The 18,062-nt window shown below is 37.9% G+C and overlaps 1 protein-coding gene across 7 annotated transcripts in view; it reads left to right on the top strand.

The window, feature by feature from the left end:
* uckl1b (uridine-cytidine kinase 1-like 1b) overlaps positions 1-11,508 on the top strand; it is a 52,988-nt gene extending 41,480 nt beyond the window's left edge. For 5 of the 7 annotated variants that reach the window (XM_053241015.1, XM_053241016.1, XM_053241017.1 and 2 more), the window contains 7 exons: positions 1,384-1,482; positions 3,740-3,833; positions 4,301-4,363; positions 4,518-4,640; positions 4,793-4,900; positions 5,506-5,662; positions 6,705-11,508. In XM_053241015.1, coding sequence (XP_053096990.1) covers positions 1,384-1,482; positions 3,740-3,833; positions 4,301-4,363; positions 4,518-4,640; positions 4,793-4,900; positions 5,506-5,662; positions 6,705-6,784 — 724 coding nt within the window. In that variant the 3' untranslated portion in view covers positions 6,785-11,508. Of the gene's footprint in view, positions 1-1,383; positions 1,483-3,739; positions 3,834-4,300; positions 4,364-4,517; positions 4,641-4,792; positions 4,911-5,505; positions 5,663-6,704 lie in introns of those variants that run through there. The other 2 variants (XR_008304347.1, XM_053241018.1) reach the window with 2 other exon arrangements.
* Positions 11,509-18,062: the final 6,554 nt, after the last annotated feature.

Raw genomic sequence — 18,062 nt, 5'->3', positions numbered from 1 at the left:
ATTCAGTATGCTGCATCTATGTGCTAATGTGTAAGTGGATTTTTGATGATGCCCTTATGATTAATTAAAAAACATGGTTGCCATCAGCCAGTCAGATTTAAGCGGGCATTTTACAGAGTTATCATTGAGCTGACGTCAGAAAATTGAATGGTAGGTTCTGGGTGTTGCCCATGCAATCTCACAGAAATTGGCCACTGGGGGGTGACTATTCATGTTCGTGCATACAAAACCAAGTGTACTGTTAAACTGCTTTTTTAACTTGATTTGCTCAATCTGTTTATAAAATTGCATTTTGGACTGTTTAGCTTCGCCCACTCAAATTTACGATAATTGTATAATATTATCAGAAAGAAGTTGACATTTTTAAACAATATAGCCATCAAATGCAAATAAATTCTTATGAGGTGGGGCCTAATTTATTCAAACAGTTTTAACGCATGATTGGTTGCACACATTCGCATGAAACATATACATATGGCATATACAGGAAACCATTCTGAGGTCATATGCATAGGTTTTGGGCATTATCATACATGGGAGTGGGGCTAAGTTCAAACAACTGTTTCTCAGGAACTATAAGTCCTATTGAGCTGAAGTTTGGTAGAGTGCATATTCTAGCAGATACATTCCAGAATCTACTGGAAAGCCAACTCCAAATGAATTCCCAAGCTTTTGGAATGGGAAATTCAAGAAGTTCATAGGAGTGTGATGGTCAGGTGCCCACATACGTTTGGCCAAATAGTGTAAGTTTTTTGACTTTCATTTATCAGGCCAGAAAATAAAATGCTGTCCTAATTTACTTGCTGCCCCAATATACCTGAATTCACCTAACTTTTTATTTAATTGTGTGATTTGTATAAGCTTTTTAATGGAAACTTAGGTTTGGCTCTTTTGCTTAGACAAAATGCAATGTGCAATGTTTGACTGACTAACTTGGAATATATAATTAATGAGTGATTTAAATAATGTCACTGAAACTGACCTTTTCTAAATGGAAATAATGCTGGACATGTGTAGCCATGATCTGGCCAAGAACTGATGGCAAGGCATTTCTGTAATCAAATAATGCATAAACACTCAGGAACATTTGTCAGTTAGTTTGGTTGTAAGGGACCCTGTTAGGAGCGGTAGTGACTATATTTGCTGCTTCATTTGCACTTTTTTCCCGCAAGAAAGTAAATGTGCCCAGTAATGCTCTACATGATTTCCATTAACATGACTAATGTGTGTGTGTGTGTGTGTGTGTGTGTGTGTGAGAGAGAGAGAGCGAGAGAGCGAGAGGATGTAGACATGTCCATGTGTATTTGCATGTGCTGGTGGCCCAGTTTAAGTGTGACATTCCACTGACCACTTCCTGTCTCTCTCTGGTGGCCATGGTAACAGGGCGGCGCTGGCCTCTGCCCATCAAGCTCAGCCCCTACCCCAAACTCTCTGTGTTTTGGAGAGCACGCCGCAGGTCCGCGGTATGCACACCATTATCAGGTCAGACACACTCAAACAGACCCACAAACCTTCAGCGCTATGAATGACAATTGTGACCCACAGTCGGATGTTCTATTTTAATTTAAGATATCACAGTGCGATTAGACTTACCTATTATCCAGTGCTGCTGTTAAGATGTTAAACAAATCTGAAACAGTAGAATAAAATTATATGATGACAACACAAAAAGGACAACAATTATATAGTCAGGTCCATGAATATTTGGACATTCATAAAGTTATTGTTATTTTAGCTGTCTGCAACAATCTATTGGAGCTGAAATTAAATAATCAGTATGAGCTCAAAGTGCAGACTTTCCACTTTAATTTGAGGGTATTTACATCCAAATCCAGTGAACAGTCTAGGAATTACAGCAGGGACCAAAAGTATGCCTGCTTAGCTGTTCCATGGCTAACTGTGTGTTATTTCAGTAATAATTAAGCAGGTAAAAGGTGGCTGTTGTTATTACTACTTTCAATATGAAAATCCAAAGAGCTGTCACTGCCTGTGAAGCAAGCCATCTTCAGACTGATATATCAAAACAAACCCATCACAGAGATGGTGAAAAAATTAGGTAAGGCCAAATCATCTATTTGGTGCATTCTTAAAAGAAAGAATGCACTGGTAAGCTCAGGAACACCAAAAGGCCCAGAAGACCATGGAAAACAACTGTGGTGATTGACAGAAGAATTCTTTCTCTGGTGATGAAAAACCCCTTCACAACAGTTGGCCAGATCAAGAACACCCTCCAGGAGGTAGGGATATCTGTGTCAAAGTCAACAATCAAAAGAAGACTTCACCAGAGTAAATACAGAGGTTTTACCACAAGATTGGTAAACCACTGGTAAGACTCAAAAACAGAAAGATCAGATTAGTGTTTGACAAAAACATCTTCAAAAAAATCCTGTATATTTCTTTAGCATCCAATGGACAGGTGAGACAAAGACAACTTGTACCAGAATGATGGGAAGAGTATGAAGAATGGAAGGAACTGCTCATGATCCAAAGCATTCCACCACATCTTATGGTGTGGGCGTGAATGGCTGCTAATGGAACTGGTTCCCTTGAATTTATTAATGATGTGACTGCTGACAAAAGCAGCAGGACAAAATTCATTTGCTTTTTTTAATCTTCCAATATGTCATTTGCCAATTAACACCCACCAGCCAGCTCTCCCCTTTCTCAGCCGGGAAACTGGGGAGGGTGAAGGCTAGCATGTGCTTCCTCCGAGACACATGAAGCCAGTCATCACATCTTTTTAAACTGCTGCTCATCACAGGGCAATGAACATGTTCAGAGTTGAGAGTTGACAGTGTGATCGAGTTCAAAACAGGATTAAAATTATTTCTCCTCATGTGAATTCAAATTCTTTTGATAAAAAAAGATCACAAATGTAACATGTTAAATGGAAAAAAATAGCTACAAATGGATGTGATTTGTTCTCAGATAGATGAGCAGATAGCTGTTCTTTCAAGCTACATTTGTCAGGCTTCTTGTGTGTAGGGATAGTTTATTAAAACTGATTGGAAAAATCACTGTTAATACAATTCCACACTGTGTTGCAGCAGCAGCCTATAGCTATTCTTCATTCAATCTACACCTTTCTGCACCCACTACCAGGACAACTTCATTCGAAAAATCGAATGCACAAGTGCAGAGCCTTTCGGGGACAGCTGAAGTTGGCCCAGCTGTAATTACAACATACAATAAAAATGTGGCATGACATAGTGAGACAGCAAACAGAGTATGCATATATTTTCTGGTTATTCATGTGTATCATTACTGTGCAACTACTTATGAAACTAAGATGCAGAATCATGGCAGCTTTGGAGAGTAAAAATTTAAACAAAAATTATAATGTGTAGTAAATGTGATTCTCTGATGTTGGATTTGTATTGTGTTTAAGCTTCACTCACTCATGTAGAAGCAGCACTTCTAACAAGCACAGTGCAACATGTGGGCTCACATTTTATGCTCCTCTAACGCTCTAGATCTAAAACAGCTAGAGTGAAACAATTGTTAAATGGCCTGTAGATCTGTGATTTTGCTGAAGTTACATTTTTGTGTTCAGCTTGCATAAAAATATATTGTTTTCCTTGTGTCAAATGAATCTCTGTGTCTGCTGCTCACTTCTGAAGTTACAGTGCTTCCATCTTATTAAATTCACTGATTAAATCACGTTATTCCACTAACATAGAACATCCTCACAGTCTTGGGTTTCAACAAAAAATTTGCGATTATAATAAATGTGTTACAGGAATAAAGAAACAAGCAGAGATGAGTTCATCTTCTACTCCAAAAGGCTGATGAGACTCCTCATTGAGAGAGCACTCTCCTTCCTTCCATCTCAGGTGAGGAAAAAGTAGAGAAACAAAATTGTAATGGAGAAAAAAGTAGACTATATTTAATCATTGTTCTTTCTTCTTTGTTTTTGAGGCGGTGCCTTGTGTGTGGAAACTAAGGTTACATGTCCACCGCAGTGGAAAAAACAAGTAGCATAAGGCACAAAGAGGCAGCATATATTCGTAACTACTACAAAGTGTCACAAGAGAACCTATACAGTTAAAAATCTCTATCAAAGCTCAGCAGCTCTTCGGTGTCCTATTCTGCTCATTTTGCTTTTTAACATATTTTAAGGTTTTTTTTTTTTTTATAACACTGAGTTATAGACTTCACTCTTTGCAGTGAAATCAGTCCTTTTAATGTTGGTTATTCTTTGTTACTCTACAGCAGGAGCTGAAAATCACTTTGTATATACAATATTTCAGTTTTTAAATTCAGTATGGTAAATTGTGGTTCAATCTTATCTTTTCACCAGGTTCGTGTTGTTCACACCCCACAAGGCCAGGACTATGAAGGAAGGACCTTTCAAGGGAAGAGGGTTAGTAAGAAATATAGATCTGGCAGAGCTCACAGATGAGTCACATTTTCCTTGTTCGGGGTCAGATTGTCTGCCTGAATCCAGGTAGTGTGTTTGTAGTAATGACTGAAGCACATTGCTGCAGTTAATGGTTTTTGTATTTCTGGTTGAGCAGGTCACAGGGGTATCCATCCTCAGAGCAGGAGAAACCATGGAGCCTGCACTCAGAGCCGTCTGCAAAGATGTCCGTATTGGCAAGATTCTAATCCAGACCAATCAGGACACAGGAGAGCCTGAGGTACCATTCCAATTGCTACCAGCAGATTTTTAAAGGCCTAAGTACAACAAGATATTTGTTGCCATAGTTGCCAACTATGGTTAATTTGTTTGGTTTTAATGATGATTTAAGCTGCAGCTGAGCAACACCATTTCTACTTCATACATTTGTAGTTGCATTACTTGCGTCTGCCCAAAGATATCAGCGAGGACCATGTGATCCTTATGGACTGTACTGTGTCCACTGGTGCAGCGGCCATGATGGCAGTACGAGTCCTACTGGTGAGGATGAGTAAGGAGCCATACACACACATACACAAACACAGCATTTTTAAGCCTGTGTTTTATTTACTAGTGTATATGCTGTCATAAGGTCACCACTTTGATACAGTGAAAAAGTCCTCCAATATATTTGTAATTATTATTGTATATGAATAAAACAGTGCCTCTCCAATCTCTGTATTTTTTCTTTTGATGATAATAAGACAAAAGCAGAGCCATCCTGAAAACTTTCATATGGTGGAAAACATACCAACTCTTAGAAAGCACTGCCATCTGAGATTACTTCCATAAATGTTAAATAAATGTCTCTTTACTGAAAGCTTAATCATATCAACGGTTATGTTTTTCTTTGTTAAAGCACTGTCACCTGAGACTCCTTCCATAAATGTTAAATGAATGTCTCCTTACAGAAAGCCTCACCATATCAGTGTTTTTTTTTTTGTTGTTGTTGTTGTTGAATAACTTTTTTTTTTATTTGCACCCAGAACTACTGTCAGAGGCATGCTGTTATATAAAATTAATCAACACTTTCTGATCAGTCAGACTTGAGAATTCAACAGCACTGCGGTGTGTGTGTGTGTATGTGCGTGTGCGTGCATGCTTAGGACCATGATGTACAGGAGGATAAAATTCTGTTGGTGTCTCTGCTGATGGCTGAGATGGGGGTCCACTCAGTAGCCTATGCCTTTCCTCAGGTCAAAATAATCACCACTGCTGTTGACAAAAAGGTCAATGACCTTTTCCACATTATTCCTGGCATAGGTAAGCAGCTGGGCTTACATTGATGAACAGACATGTATCATTTAATATACTTACCATGCTGCAACAGATCTGGGAATATAAAGGACATATGGGTGTGAGGGTCAGGTGTCCAGAAATCTTTGGCCATATAGCGTATGTTAAAAAGCAGAACATACATTAATTTATTTTATTTAATTTTTCTAGGGCCGCAACTATTGTGATTACTAGTAGTCTATAAATTAATGATATTAAATTTGAATCATTTGTCTTATGTCTTCAACGTGAGGTATAAGCATTTTATTATTAACCTGTGTAAAGCAGTCTTAAAAATGAACTTTCATGAACGTCATCTCTACACCAGAGGATTGAGTAGTCTAACTATTGCAAAGGGGCCTTGGTTTTGTTAACATCTCGTTAGCAACTTAGAAAAAGCATGAGTAGTCGTGCATGGCTGTAATGTTTCTGTGACATGCAAATTCAGCATTCACTTACTGTTTCAACCTAAAGTGCTTCTGTTACTTGTGTATTTCAGAAGACATGAGTTATCCACCACTTTACAGATGTGTAGCCTCTCCCTTTCTTAATAAATTAATGTTGCTACCTTAATATGAACCTACCTAATCTATCAGTTATCTATAATTGATAACCCTATCCATTAAAGTGAATGCAAATATGTAGACATAGTGAATTCCAGATCAGTACTTTAAGAGACTTGATAATTACGAGCCAGAGAATACCTTTGAAACTTTAAACAGGAAAGCGCATTACTGTCTTTTTCTAGTTTTCTTTGATACAAAATGAACAAACCTAACACTGTAAACCTTTAAAGCATTATTATTATTATTTTATATATATATATATATATATATATATATATATATATATATATTTTTTTTTTTTTTTTTTTTTAATTATTATTGTAATTAAACACTGTCTGATAACATAGCATAACTCTTCTTTAACACTTTCTGGAGGCCTAAAATTTCCTAAAATTTGAAAAATAAAGTCGAAATATGAAACTGTATGAAGCTGCTGAACCTGTGTCTGTTCCTTGTATCTGAAGGGAACTTTGGAGATCGGTACTTTGGCACTGATGCACCGCCTGATTGGAGTGACGAAGACATGGATGAGCCCAGCTGGTAATAGCTACACTGATCCTGCTGATTTTGAGCCATGTGGACAGGACTTTACAATTAATGCACTACAGACCTAATGGGTCTGACTTTCAAAATATAGTTATATACCACAAGCAGTTGTCAAATATTTTATATAATTTTTAATGTCTTGGAAATATAGCATATTGAAGTTTTTAAAAATGTGAACATTTATTTAAAAAAATATTGAATTGTATATTAAAATGTCTGTGGTATTGTTCTATGACAATTTTACAATATTGTTTTATTGTCAAGTGAATGTGATTATTTATTTTTAGTAAGTTGCTTTTATGCTTCATTTTCTTTCTTTTGTTTGTTTCTGTTTAGAGTTACAGCTTTCTGTAAACACATTGAAAAACAGGTCTACCGCACAAACTGAGCTCTTGTAACGACCACTTCATCGGAAAATGTGTGTGGGCGTTGTTTCTTTAACTTGGTTTCCCCTCTACCTGCAAAAAATTGCTGACCAAACCATGATAGTCCGTTAATGTTGGGCTTGACCTTTTTAGAACAGTGAACTGAGTTTGTGGCCTACAAATATATATCTGCTTTATTTTTTATTTACAAACATGCCTAAATTTAGGTGAAAATGAGAACTGGTCCGTCCTCATCCTGCTGAGCATGATTTATCAGGGTGTTTTTTTTGTGTGTGTGTGTGTGTGTGTGTGTGTGTGTGTGTGTGTGTGTGTGTAAACCTTTGTAAACACTTCCTTATACAAGTCTGAAGTACAAGAATTGAATTTGGCACTTTCTAGAGCTGTGACACAATAGCAAGGCAAAATAGCAAAGCAAAATTTGTACTAGATATTTCGTCCAAAAAAAAAAAAAAAAAATGAGTGAATTATGTGGTGACTTTTTCAAGATATATTCTGTACATATACCTCATGTAAGGTATACATACAGAATGTATCTTGGAGTACAATTGTACAGATTTTTTTCATATATATATATATAATATATATATACACACACACTCACACTCACATACACACAATAAATACAAACACACTGATAAGGGGTTCCTCGACAGTTCTTTGGATGATTCTAACTTTACCCATAATGTAGACTTAATTAAGATCAACAACCTTCCTGTGAATATTTTGGTAAAGAAAGACCACGTGTGTTCTGTGTACAAGTGCAAGCATGTCTGACTTATCCTCAGCATTGAATAATTATCATAAATAGTACTGACTTTTTATATTATTAACTTATATATATATATATATATATATGTCAGTTATAATGTCAGTACTAAATAGCACTTTATATTATAACTGATTACATTATAACTGAGACAAAATTTGCTTGTCATTGTGTCACTTGCAAGATGCAAAAAAATTAACTAAAAAGCCAAAAGGAAGTTTAAATCTGGTGAAGTCCAGATCAGTTTTCTTGTTTTTATACAGGCTCATAGGTTTCATATTACTAAAAGACAGGAAAAGGCTTTTTACTCTGAAAGCGCCATATATTTTTCCATTATGGCATGTCCAATGATTATGTATACATATGTACATATTCCTGCCTTTTTTATATGTGATGCAGCGTTTCTTGAAAAGCATTTGCATATCAACAGGCTTATGTTAAATATGTAGCTTGGAATCGACCGTACATATTCAACCCAGTACAATATTCTTGTAACACACTTTTATTTTGAGTAATCTGAATAATAAAAATGTCATCTGTTTATAATAAAGCATTTATTAATTTATTTTTCATTTATTCAAATGAACTAAAACTATTAATGTGAAAAACTGTTAATGTGAGTGATTTGCTCTATGGTTATATAATTATGTAAATGAACCACATGGAAATGTAAGTTTTATTTTTAAAGTCTCCCTTCATATATGCAGAACACACCACCAAAAACCAGCCCTATTAATTACCTGACTTGCTGTAGATACAGGAGGAAGAAACTGTAAGTTCGTGTATGGAAGGTACATTAGGCTTTTTTCATCCTCTGGGTCAGAACAACATAACTTGGTGTTAATTTATCAGGTAAGAATGAGTTCATGCTTCAGAAATTTAGATTTCAAAATCAAACTATTTTTGTTAATATAAAGCTTGTGTTAGAAACTATAACTGTATATATAAAAAAAAAGATCTGTCTTAAATGTCTCCAAAGAGATTTATTTTTATTTTTTTCTTTATCTGCATCATATTGCTTGGGACTGTAAGATAAATGGAATTAAAGAGTTTAAATTTAACCTGTGTCTGTAGAAATTTGTGTATTTGATTGTTTAAAAAAAACCCACACATTTCATTATTGCATGTGTGACCATAAATAACTGTTAAGCTGCTGTCATGATGTACACTTTTATCTCTTTTAGTCATGGCATATGACATATATTATACACAGGTATATGATATATCTTTGTTTTAAACAAACATGCTGTGGATAGTAAGACAAGACATTAATGTTTCAAATACACAGGAAGGATACTGTGGTTGTCCTCTGCTCATGGAAACTAACCTAGCTATCTTTCAACAGTTTCCATAATTAAGTTCTTTCTGAACAACTATAACTGAAAAGTGATCATGCAGCTGAAAGTCATCTTAGTTAAAAAGGGCCAGTTGAGGGGATATTGGGTAAGATGTGTGAAGAAGTTACACTTCTAAGTAAAACAGAGCTTCTAATCTGCAAAAATAGAATGGTTAATGCTAAATGTAGCTATAAGGGCAAATGTGTAAAATCTGGTAATGTATGGTCCATTTTCTGTGTGAAGTTAGTAGATGACGCATAGTAGAGAACAATGAAGCTGTGGGAAATCTACATCTTGCCAGTTTTATACTGGATTTAAATGTCCTCTTCTATTAGGATATCTTATTGTTAACACAGATTTTTTTTTTAAAATAGATGTTATAAAGCACACTTTTAAGTTGGAAAGGCTGTGCTGAATGAATTTTTTCTCAAGGCCTTCAATATTAAGATGTCATGGAAAGTTTACCACAAGCTAGCTCATAGTGACAAACAGGAAGGAGGTGCCTGTTTGTATGTGGCAGCACTCACATCCCCAATAGCAGTGTCAGGCCCAGCAGGCCACAGATTGGTGATGTGTGAGTGAGTGTGTATATGTCTCTATGTATGGCCTGCATACTAAAGAGAGAAGAAAGGGCTGGCGTGTTCTGAATTCTGTCTCTCTTACTGTGGACCGATGTGCATGTCTCAGTGTTCTCTATAAATAACTGGTGAGTGTCTTACAACTACCCTTATAACAAGATTAAGTACTATATATTTTGCAAGTTCTTTTGTGAGGATTTAAGATCCTAAATAGCTCAGAAAACAAGTGCTCAGGTTTTGTTTTCAATTGAGATGTACACTGGGCACACTTGAATTATTAAGCTGACTTTTACTGCATCATGTTAGTCAAAGTATAATGCTTGTGAGGTGTGTTCATCCTGGATCAAACATGGTGAATAATTCATATGTGGAGAAATTCATGAGCATTAGCTAAAGTATAAAAAGAACTACAGTAGATGTTATGGTTAGCCTGGTGATGAAGAAACAAATATTACAGTGCCAACCAACAGATCCATGACACGTTTCATGCATTTTTCATGCGTGAAACACGTCATGGATAAAAGGCTTTTTCATTCAATGTTACCATGAGTCCATTAAGCGGTTAAGTGATGATAATACAATAATAGTACAGTACGCTGATCAATTATTTGTGTTAAGCAGTAATTTGTTTAAATCCACTGGTTTACTGTCCTCAAGGAGGAAATGTTATACAATGTATGAAATGTGTAGATAACACAATGCAATAAGAAAATAGCAAATGTCAGTTTATTAATTGTTAATATTCAGCATACTTATTTATAGTTCAAATTAATCATTTGTAATTAATTTCAAGAAGTGAAAAAGAAAAAAGCAAAGTATTTGTATACAATCACATTGTTGATGATGAAAATATTTTTAATAAATAAATTCAACCAATGGAAAACTGCAAGGTAATTATAATCTTATAATTTGTCACCTCTCCCACCAAAATCAGTGTTAAATTAAATAACTGTCCTCCATTGTATTTGATGTTGCAAATACTAAAAGGAATTAAAACAATATTATTAAGAAGAGCAGCTTTGTTATCATATGCATTTTATTGTTTTCTCACAGGTAGCAGGGTGTGGATCTCGTTGCTCATTTGTGTCAAAGCTCTTAAAGGTTTACTTTGGAAGTGGGGAGTGGCTTCGGTTCCTCACTGTGTCTGGGCAGCACTTTCAAGGACTGTCAAACCTGAGAATGCTGAAGTTTTGGGTCAATCTCAGGTTCGTCAGCCCATGAAAAGCTGTCTCCATCCAATCCTAGTAAGAGCAGTAAAGTTTTAGGGTTTTTTAATGTGTCATTTTTAGTGACCTGATTACTGATTTCAGAAAGGTTATGTTGTTTTATAGTCTGGACATATGAAACAGTGAATCATCTATCTATCTATCTATCTATCTAAAATTATTAATATACATTTTGCATTACAATATAGATGTCATATAATTAGACCTACTTTTCTTTTGTGTATGAATTTACTTGTTATGATTAATGTGCATGATGTTTTATTTTGTGACAATTATCACTTTGTACTATTTCTTAATGTTGAATGTTTATATTTTTGCTGCAAATGGAAAGATTTGTTTAATCAAGTTGTTTAAACTGTCCATTTCCATTATGAGTATGATGATATGGATAGGTATTAAACTGCCAAAATAAATTATGTATGCATTTTTCATCAGTTTATTTATTTAATCCATTTTTAAGGACAGCTTAATTGGGGTTTGTGGAGTATACAACCATTTAAAATCTTTTGAACATCATCTACTTTAACAAATGGTTCCTTGTTAATTCTTTGCATACTAAAAACTTGTAATTCATGCCCATAAAGTTACCAGAACAAACTTTTCTTCATGATACAGCAAGGTATACCCACTCAGGGTCACAGACCTTTAAGTTTGAGTAGCCCTGCTGTTTCACTGTGTATTGGCAGATTATCGATAGAAAAAGGTCCATTTCCTTACCGTAATGCAAAGGTATGACAATTTATGCCATGAAAGCATTCTGTTGTCATATTCCATACTATTCTATTTAATAAAATCACACAAAGATCACACAGTGTCAAGTTTTTTGGCTGTGTCATTAATGTAATAAAAAATAAATTTGAAATACTGGGCACATAAAACAGTCAATTCAATTTTATTTGTATAGCGCTTTTAACAATGGACATTGCCACAAAGTAGTTTTACAGAAATATATAAATTCAGGATATAAATTTTAAATTTATCCCTAATAAGCAAGCCAGAGGCAACGGTGGCAAGGAAAAAACTCCGTGAGACGATATGAAGAAGAAACCTTGAGAGGAACCAGACTCAAAAGGGAACCCATCCTCATCTGGGTGACAATGGATAGTGCAACTATAAATAAGTCCCTTCTATAACTGCGTAATACACGGACAAAAAGTGCAACTGTGTAACCAGGAAATTCATTATAGTTTTCACGTTATCAACTGTTCACTGATGGAGACTTGAGTGAAAAACTGCTTGTGTCAAATTGCAGTCCTAAAGCTACCATAGCAATTGTAGTCCTAAACCATCGTAGCATAACTGTTTGTATCAATTGCAGTCCAAAGCCAGCTTCTTGGTTTCTAAATGGTACAATCCACAATAATCTCATGTATCTTTAGGCTGCAAACCTGCTACATAACAGATTTTTTGTTTGTTGGGGGTGTGGGGGTTGTAGTTTTTTAAAATCCTTATTTAGAAGAATTACAGATGACTGTTATGTACTGTTATATTTGATATTCACAGAAATATTTATCATAATCATGATAATCATACCAGGAAACCAACATGTAAATGGGATAAAAATACATTTTTGCTATATGTACTGTAAAATCTTTAAAATAGCCATAAACAGTTGCCTTAAATTAATGTATGCATTTTACAGTTTTTAAATAAAAAGATTTCTCTGTAAATCAGTGTAAAACTGCATTGCCATTATTCATCATAAATTTTGTCACCATTATGCCATGCTGAAATTTACATTTTAGTGAAATTAAAGTGAAAGATCTCGGCTCCACTTGCTGTTCACATAAGCTGGAGCACAGAAAATGTAATATTGAATTGTTTGTGGTATTTAGTGGTACAGCCAAAGCAGTATTTCTTTGATGGTTGCTTGCAATTTGACAAAAAAATTTACCATTTCTGATCCAGGGGAATGTTTCACTAATTGAAATAAAATTAATAAATTTAAAGTTAATAGTTAATAATATTGCAGTAAATTCTCATGTACTGTATACAGTATCTGCGAACAATTTTGTAGGGAGGTGCTGCTACAGATCACCACTAGAGGGGCCATTGCCTATGTGAATGTGAAAGTTTTCACTAAAACACTTATGTGGACAAGACTGATAGGGAACAGATAAAGATGTGTAACACATAAGTGTAACATATTTTTTGCATGTGACTGGAGTTGAAAACAACATAGTATTTTATGGTGGTTTATACCACTATAGAGAGATGGATGTTTAAAAATTTCCAAAGACTTTCAATTAAACAGTGACTTACTCTTTTTGCCACAACTATAGATATACACTCACATGCAACTGCATACAATTTACCATTCATTTCATGCTCAGTAAAATCCATAACTGCCAGATGTTGACTTGGTCCTTTTAAAGTTGATGTTGTTCAGTAACTAGAATATAGAAACTGATTAATCCAAGGAAGATGAACTTAGCGGTTGGCACCACAAATCTCTGACACGCATGCTTGTGTGTGTGTGTGTGTGTGTGTGTGTGTGTGTGTGTGTGTGCAATGCATATTTGTATGTTTGTGTATGTATATGAGAGGGTGGATAATCAGGTTAATATGAGAACATTAGGTCTCATAAGAAGATTATTTGAGATGGTCAGACACTGAGGGTCAATTCTTTAAAACTATTATGTAAGAAGGAAGAACGGAAGATTGAGTAAGTGTGTGTGAGTCTGTGTTACATTACAGGCCTTGTCTTTTCACTGGAAAAGATCGGGTTTGATGATTCCAATAAAACGTTTGTCTACCTTGATCCAGTTGGGAAGAAATGAAAAAAGTCAATTATCGTTTTTTACACAGTACAGAGTGATATTAGAGTCAGTCATAAATTTTTTAATTCTTAAAGGTGCTTAGATGCTATCAAATGCCATTAATTGTGATATTGCTTCACTGGGACAGTGGTTCATTAGCCATGTTATATAAATAAATATGTTATTGATTTTATAAATGCTACTATGAAGTCAAATGTCAATAGCTGATTAATGCATTTAGGTATCACTTTAGGTGGAAAGAAAGTGTTTGACCCTTTGTTTTCCCTGTGGGGGCTGTGGTCCACAGGGGTTATAACCTTGATGACACGCTCCTTCCTCATTTCCCTCCCCCTTCTCTCATTTTCCACTCATTGTTTGACCCAATTTATATCAGTCCCAGCAGGCCATTCATAGCCATTGATGTGATTGGGGTCCCTACTTGAATTTCATTCTTTTTCTCTGGCTGTGTGAGCATAGTGTAAATGTATCAGTCGGGTTTGAGGTGTCTCTACACTTGCTTTATTGAAACAGCCTCACTGTGCATCCTTATCAGCTGCCCTGCCCTTTAATTACATCCCTCTCTCTTCCTCTCTCCGTCTTTTCTGTTCTTCTCATTTCTCCTGTAAAGACCTCACTCCCTCTCTTATTCCTGCGCAAGCATGCCAGACGAAGCATCCTACGCCTTCCTGTGATGCCACTGCCTCATTTTTTAAGTATCCTTGTGTAACCTATGTGTTTGTGTCGAATCAGCAGGGAGGACCTGGTTTCACAAGACCTGAAGCACACACACACACACACAAATATTTCACTGTCTACCCACCCATAGTAACCAAAGTAACATCCACATGAATGCCAGGACCCAAGGTTTCCCAGCAGAACATTGCCCAGAGCATCACACTGCCTTCTTCTCATAGTGCATCCTGGTTCCATCTCTTCCCCAGGTGAGTAACGCACCTAAAGTGATATATATATATATATATATATATATATATATATATATATATATATATATATATATATATATATATATATATATATATATATATATATATATATATATATATATATATATATACATACACACACACACACACACATATATATATAAGGCAGTGTGATGCTCTGGGCAATGTTCTGCTGGGAAACCTTGGGTCCTGGCATTCATGTGGATGTTACTTTGACACGTACAACCTACCTAAACCTTTGTTGTAGATCAAGTACACGCCTTCATGGCAACGGTATTCCCTAAAAGCAGTGACCTCTTTCAGCAGGATAATGCGGCTTGCCACACTGCAAAAATTGGTTTGAGGAACATGACGAAGAGTTCAAGGTGTTGACTTGGCCTCCAAATTCCCCAGATCTCAGTCTAATCGAGCATGTGTGGGATGTGCTGGACAAACAAGTCCGATCCATGGAGGCACCACCTCGCAACTTCCACGACTGAAAGGATCTGGTGCTAACGTCTTGGTGCCAGCTATCAAAGCACACCTTCAGAGGGCAGTGGAGTCCATGACTCGACGGGTGTGTGTGTGTGTGTGTGTATATATATATATATATATATATATATATATATATATATATATACACACACACACACACACACACACACACACACCCATCGAGTCATGGACTCCACTGCCCTCTGAAGGTGTGCTTTGATAGCTGGCACCAAGACGTTAGCACCAGATCCTTTCATTATTATATATATATATTACAAAGGTCTAGGTAGGTTGTACGTGTCAAAGTAACATCCACATGAATGCCAGGACCCAAGGTTTCCCAGCAGAACATTGCCCAGAGCATCACACTGCCTTCTTCTCATAGTGCATCCTGGTTCCATCTCTTCCCCAGGTAAGTAACGCACACGCACTCAGCCATTTGCATGATGTAATAGAAAACGTTAATTCATCAGACCAGGCAACCTTCTTCCATTGCTCCATGGTCCAGTTCTGCTGCTCACGTGTATTCATTGTAGGCACTTGTGGTGGTGGACAGAGGTCAGCGTGGCCACTCTGTGACTGGTCTGTGGCTACGAAGCCCCATACGCACCAAGCTGCGATGCACTGTGTGTTCAGACACCTTTCTATCATAGCCAGCATTATTGGTTATAGCAATTTGTGCTACAGTAACTCTTCTGTGAGATTGGACCAGACGGGCTAGCCTTCGCTCCCCACGAGCATCAAGGAGCTTTGGGCGACCATGACCCTGTCGCCAGTTCACTGGTTGTCTTCCCTTGGACCACATTTGGTAGTTACTAACCACTTCATACTGGAAACACCCCACAAGATCTCCCATTTTGGAGAAGCGCTGACCCATTCTTCTAGCCATCACCATTTGCCCCTTGTCAAAGTCGCTCAGATCCTTATGCTTGCCTATTTTTCCTGCTTCCAACACATCAACTTCAAGAACTGGCTGTTCTTGAAGTTGATCTGCCTAATATATCCTACCTCCTAACAGGCTGCATTTGCTGACCGTCAATTACTTTAACTTGGTTGAAGGCATGCCTCAGGGTCTCATTGCGCGACTGCTCCAAGGGGCAATCCCTGAGTGAAATCCCTGCCAAGGGTGGAGGGGTGGAGCCCTAACCACCCTCCGTGTCCCCCAGGCACAGAGCTGATGTTGATGGGCCCGGCACCGCCTCCACAGCCAACACTGCAGACATTCTACACCATGCCTCGCTACTGCAGGACCCAACCACAAACATTTCTTTCACTAATGCCTAAACTCTGGCCAATTTGTCCCAAGAACTAGTGGATGGGAGAGGTGAGGACTAACCACCGCCATCACTTTATGCTTTTGCCCCTGGAATTTAATAATGTCTGGCACCAGCAGATATTCGTAAACATCCTAAGCACAGACCTCACCTTCACCAACAGTGCATTTCCCAGAGCCCCTCATTGAAACAGGCCTTGATAGATGGTGGTCTGGTTCCACCCTGAGTCCACCAAGGCCTGATGTGTACTCACTTGTATACTCACTGACACGTGGTATGTTCCTGATCAATTGGGGGAGGCCTGCGGTGCATCAGGGATCCAGATCAATTCCCACTTCCATGAAGGAATGCTGATCCTGGAATTGCCCGGCTTCCCCACCATGACTGCAGACCTGCCCGCAGTCCTGGTGGGCACAGAAGGTTTTACCTGTGTAGAGAGAGAGGGAGTTAGAGGAGACATCAGAGGTGAAGGAGAGTGGGGAGAAACATTGGGGAGGAAACCAGGTTCGGGGGGCCGGGTTTGCACACTTCGGTTCTGGAGAGCTGCAACTGGGGGAGGAGTAGGATACAGAGGGAGAAGGTGAAGAAAAAGGGAGACACCTGGATCAGGAACCGCCACCAGGTGATCCACTGCCAGCTGCACAGCTTCATCAAGGGGCATGGGCTGGTAGCACTGGACCCACTCCGCCATTCCTGTCGCACTGCAGAACCACCCTCTTTATGCTGGATTACTCCAGCTGTGTCCGTGGCAGCTGCTGGGCGGCAAGCTGGGCTTCCCCCGATAGCAATGGAAGGAGTTGCAGAGCCCATCCCGCCTCTGGCCATCCCCACACAGCTGCTGCACAGCACGGTGGCAGGGGACACAGCTGGAAATGTGTTGGGCTGCAGCAGCTTCTGGAGTGCCTGCCGGCTCTCAGTCTGCTCTGGCATGAGTGCTTCAAAGATCCACTGCTGCTCGTGGTGCAGGTCGAGGAGCGCTTGGTGTTGAGTTTGGTGGAGGGTGGCAAGGAACTTGACGACCTCAGCCAGTGGGGAGTCTTCCCTAATCTCCGGTTTCAACACCACTGTAGAACACCAATGTGTGCGGGTGTGGAGGAAGACTTAGGAGACAGGCGCAATTTTAACTGAGACCAGGAAATGGGTCCGTCATGTATTCAGAGCTTTCACTCCATCAGGTTCAAATTCACTCTTCTTAGCGTGTGTATGTTTGTGTGTGCCAAGCAGTATCACACTCTGTCTCCCTCACTCTCTCTCTCTCGTGGTTACAGAAGTTACTGAAACCACAAAGAAACACAAATAAGTAAACTGGAGGTAATAAAACACAGGTGAGAATCATCAAGTGTTACCTGCCAGTTTGACCCACCTCCTCTCCATCCACAGCTGACACTCAACCACACCCCTGCCACCACAGTCACATGATGTAGCTCTTGCATTTTTCTTTATATCTCTGATCATTAAACAATCTGACCTTGGACTTAATTTGCTGGAACACCCACTCCTGGGAAGATTGG

Source organism: Pangasianodon hypophthalmus, chromosome 16, assembly GCF_027358585.1.
Source record: "Pangasianodon hypophthalmus isolate fPanHyp1 chromosome 16, fPanHyp1.pri, whole genome shotgun sequence".
NCBI lineage: Eukaryota > Metazoa > Chordata > Actinopteri > Siluriformes > Pangasiidae > Pangasianodon > Pangasianodon hypophthalmus.
The sequence above is the reverse complement of the archived record's forward strand: the minus strand, read 5'-3'. Positions and strand labels throughout refer to the sequence as shown.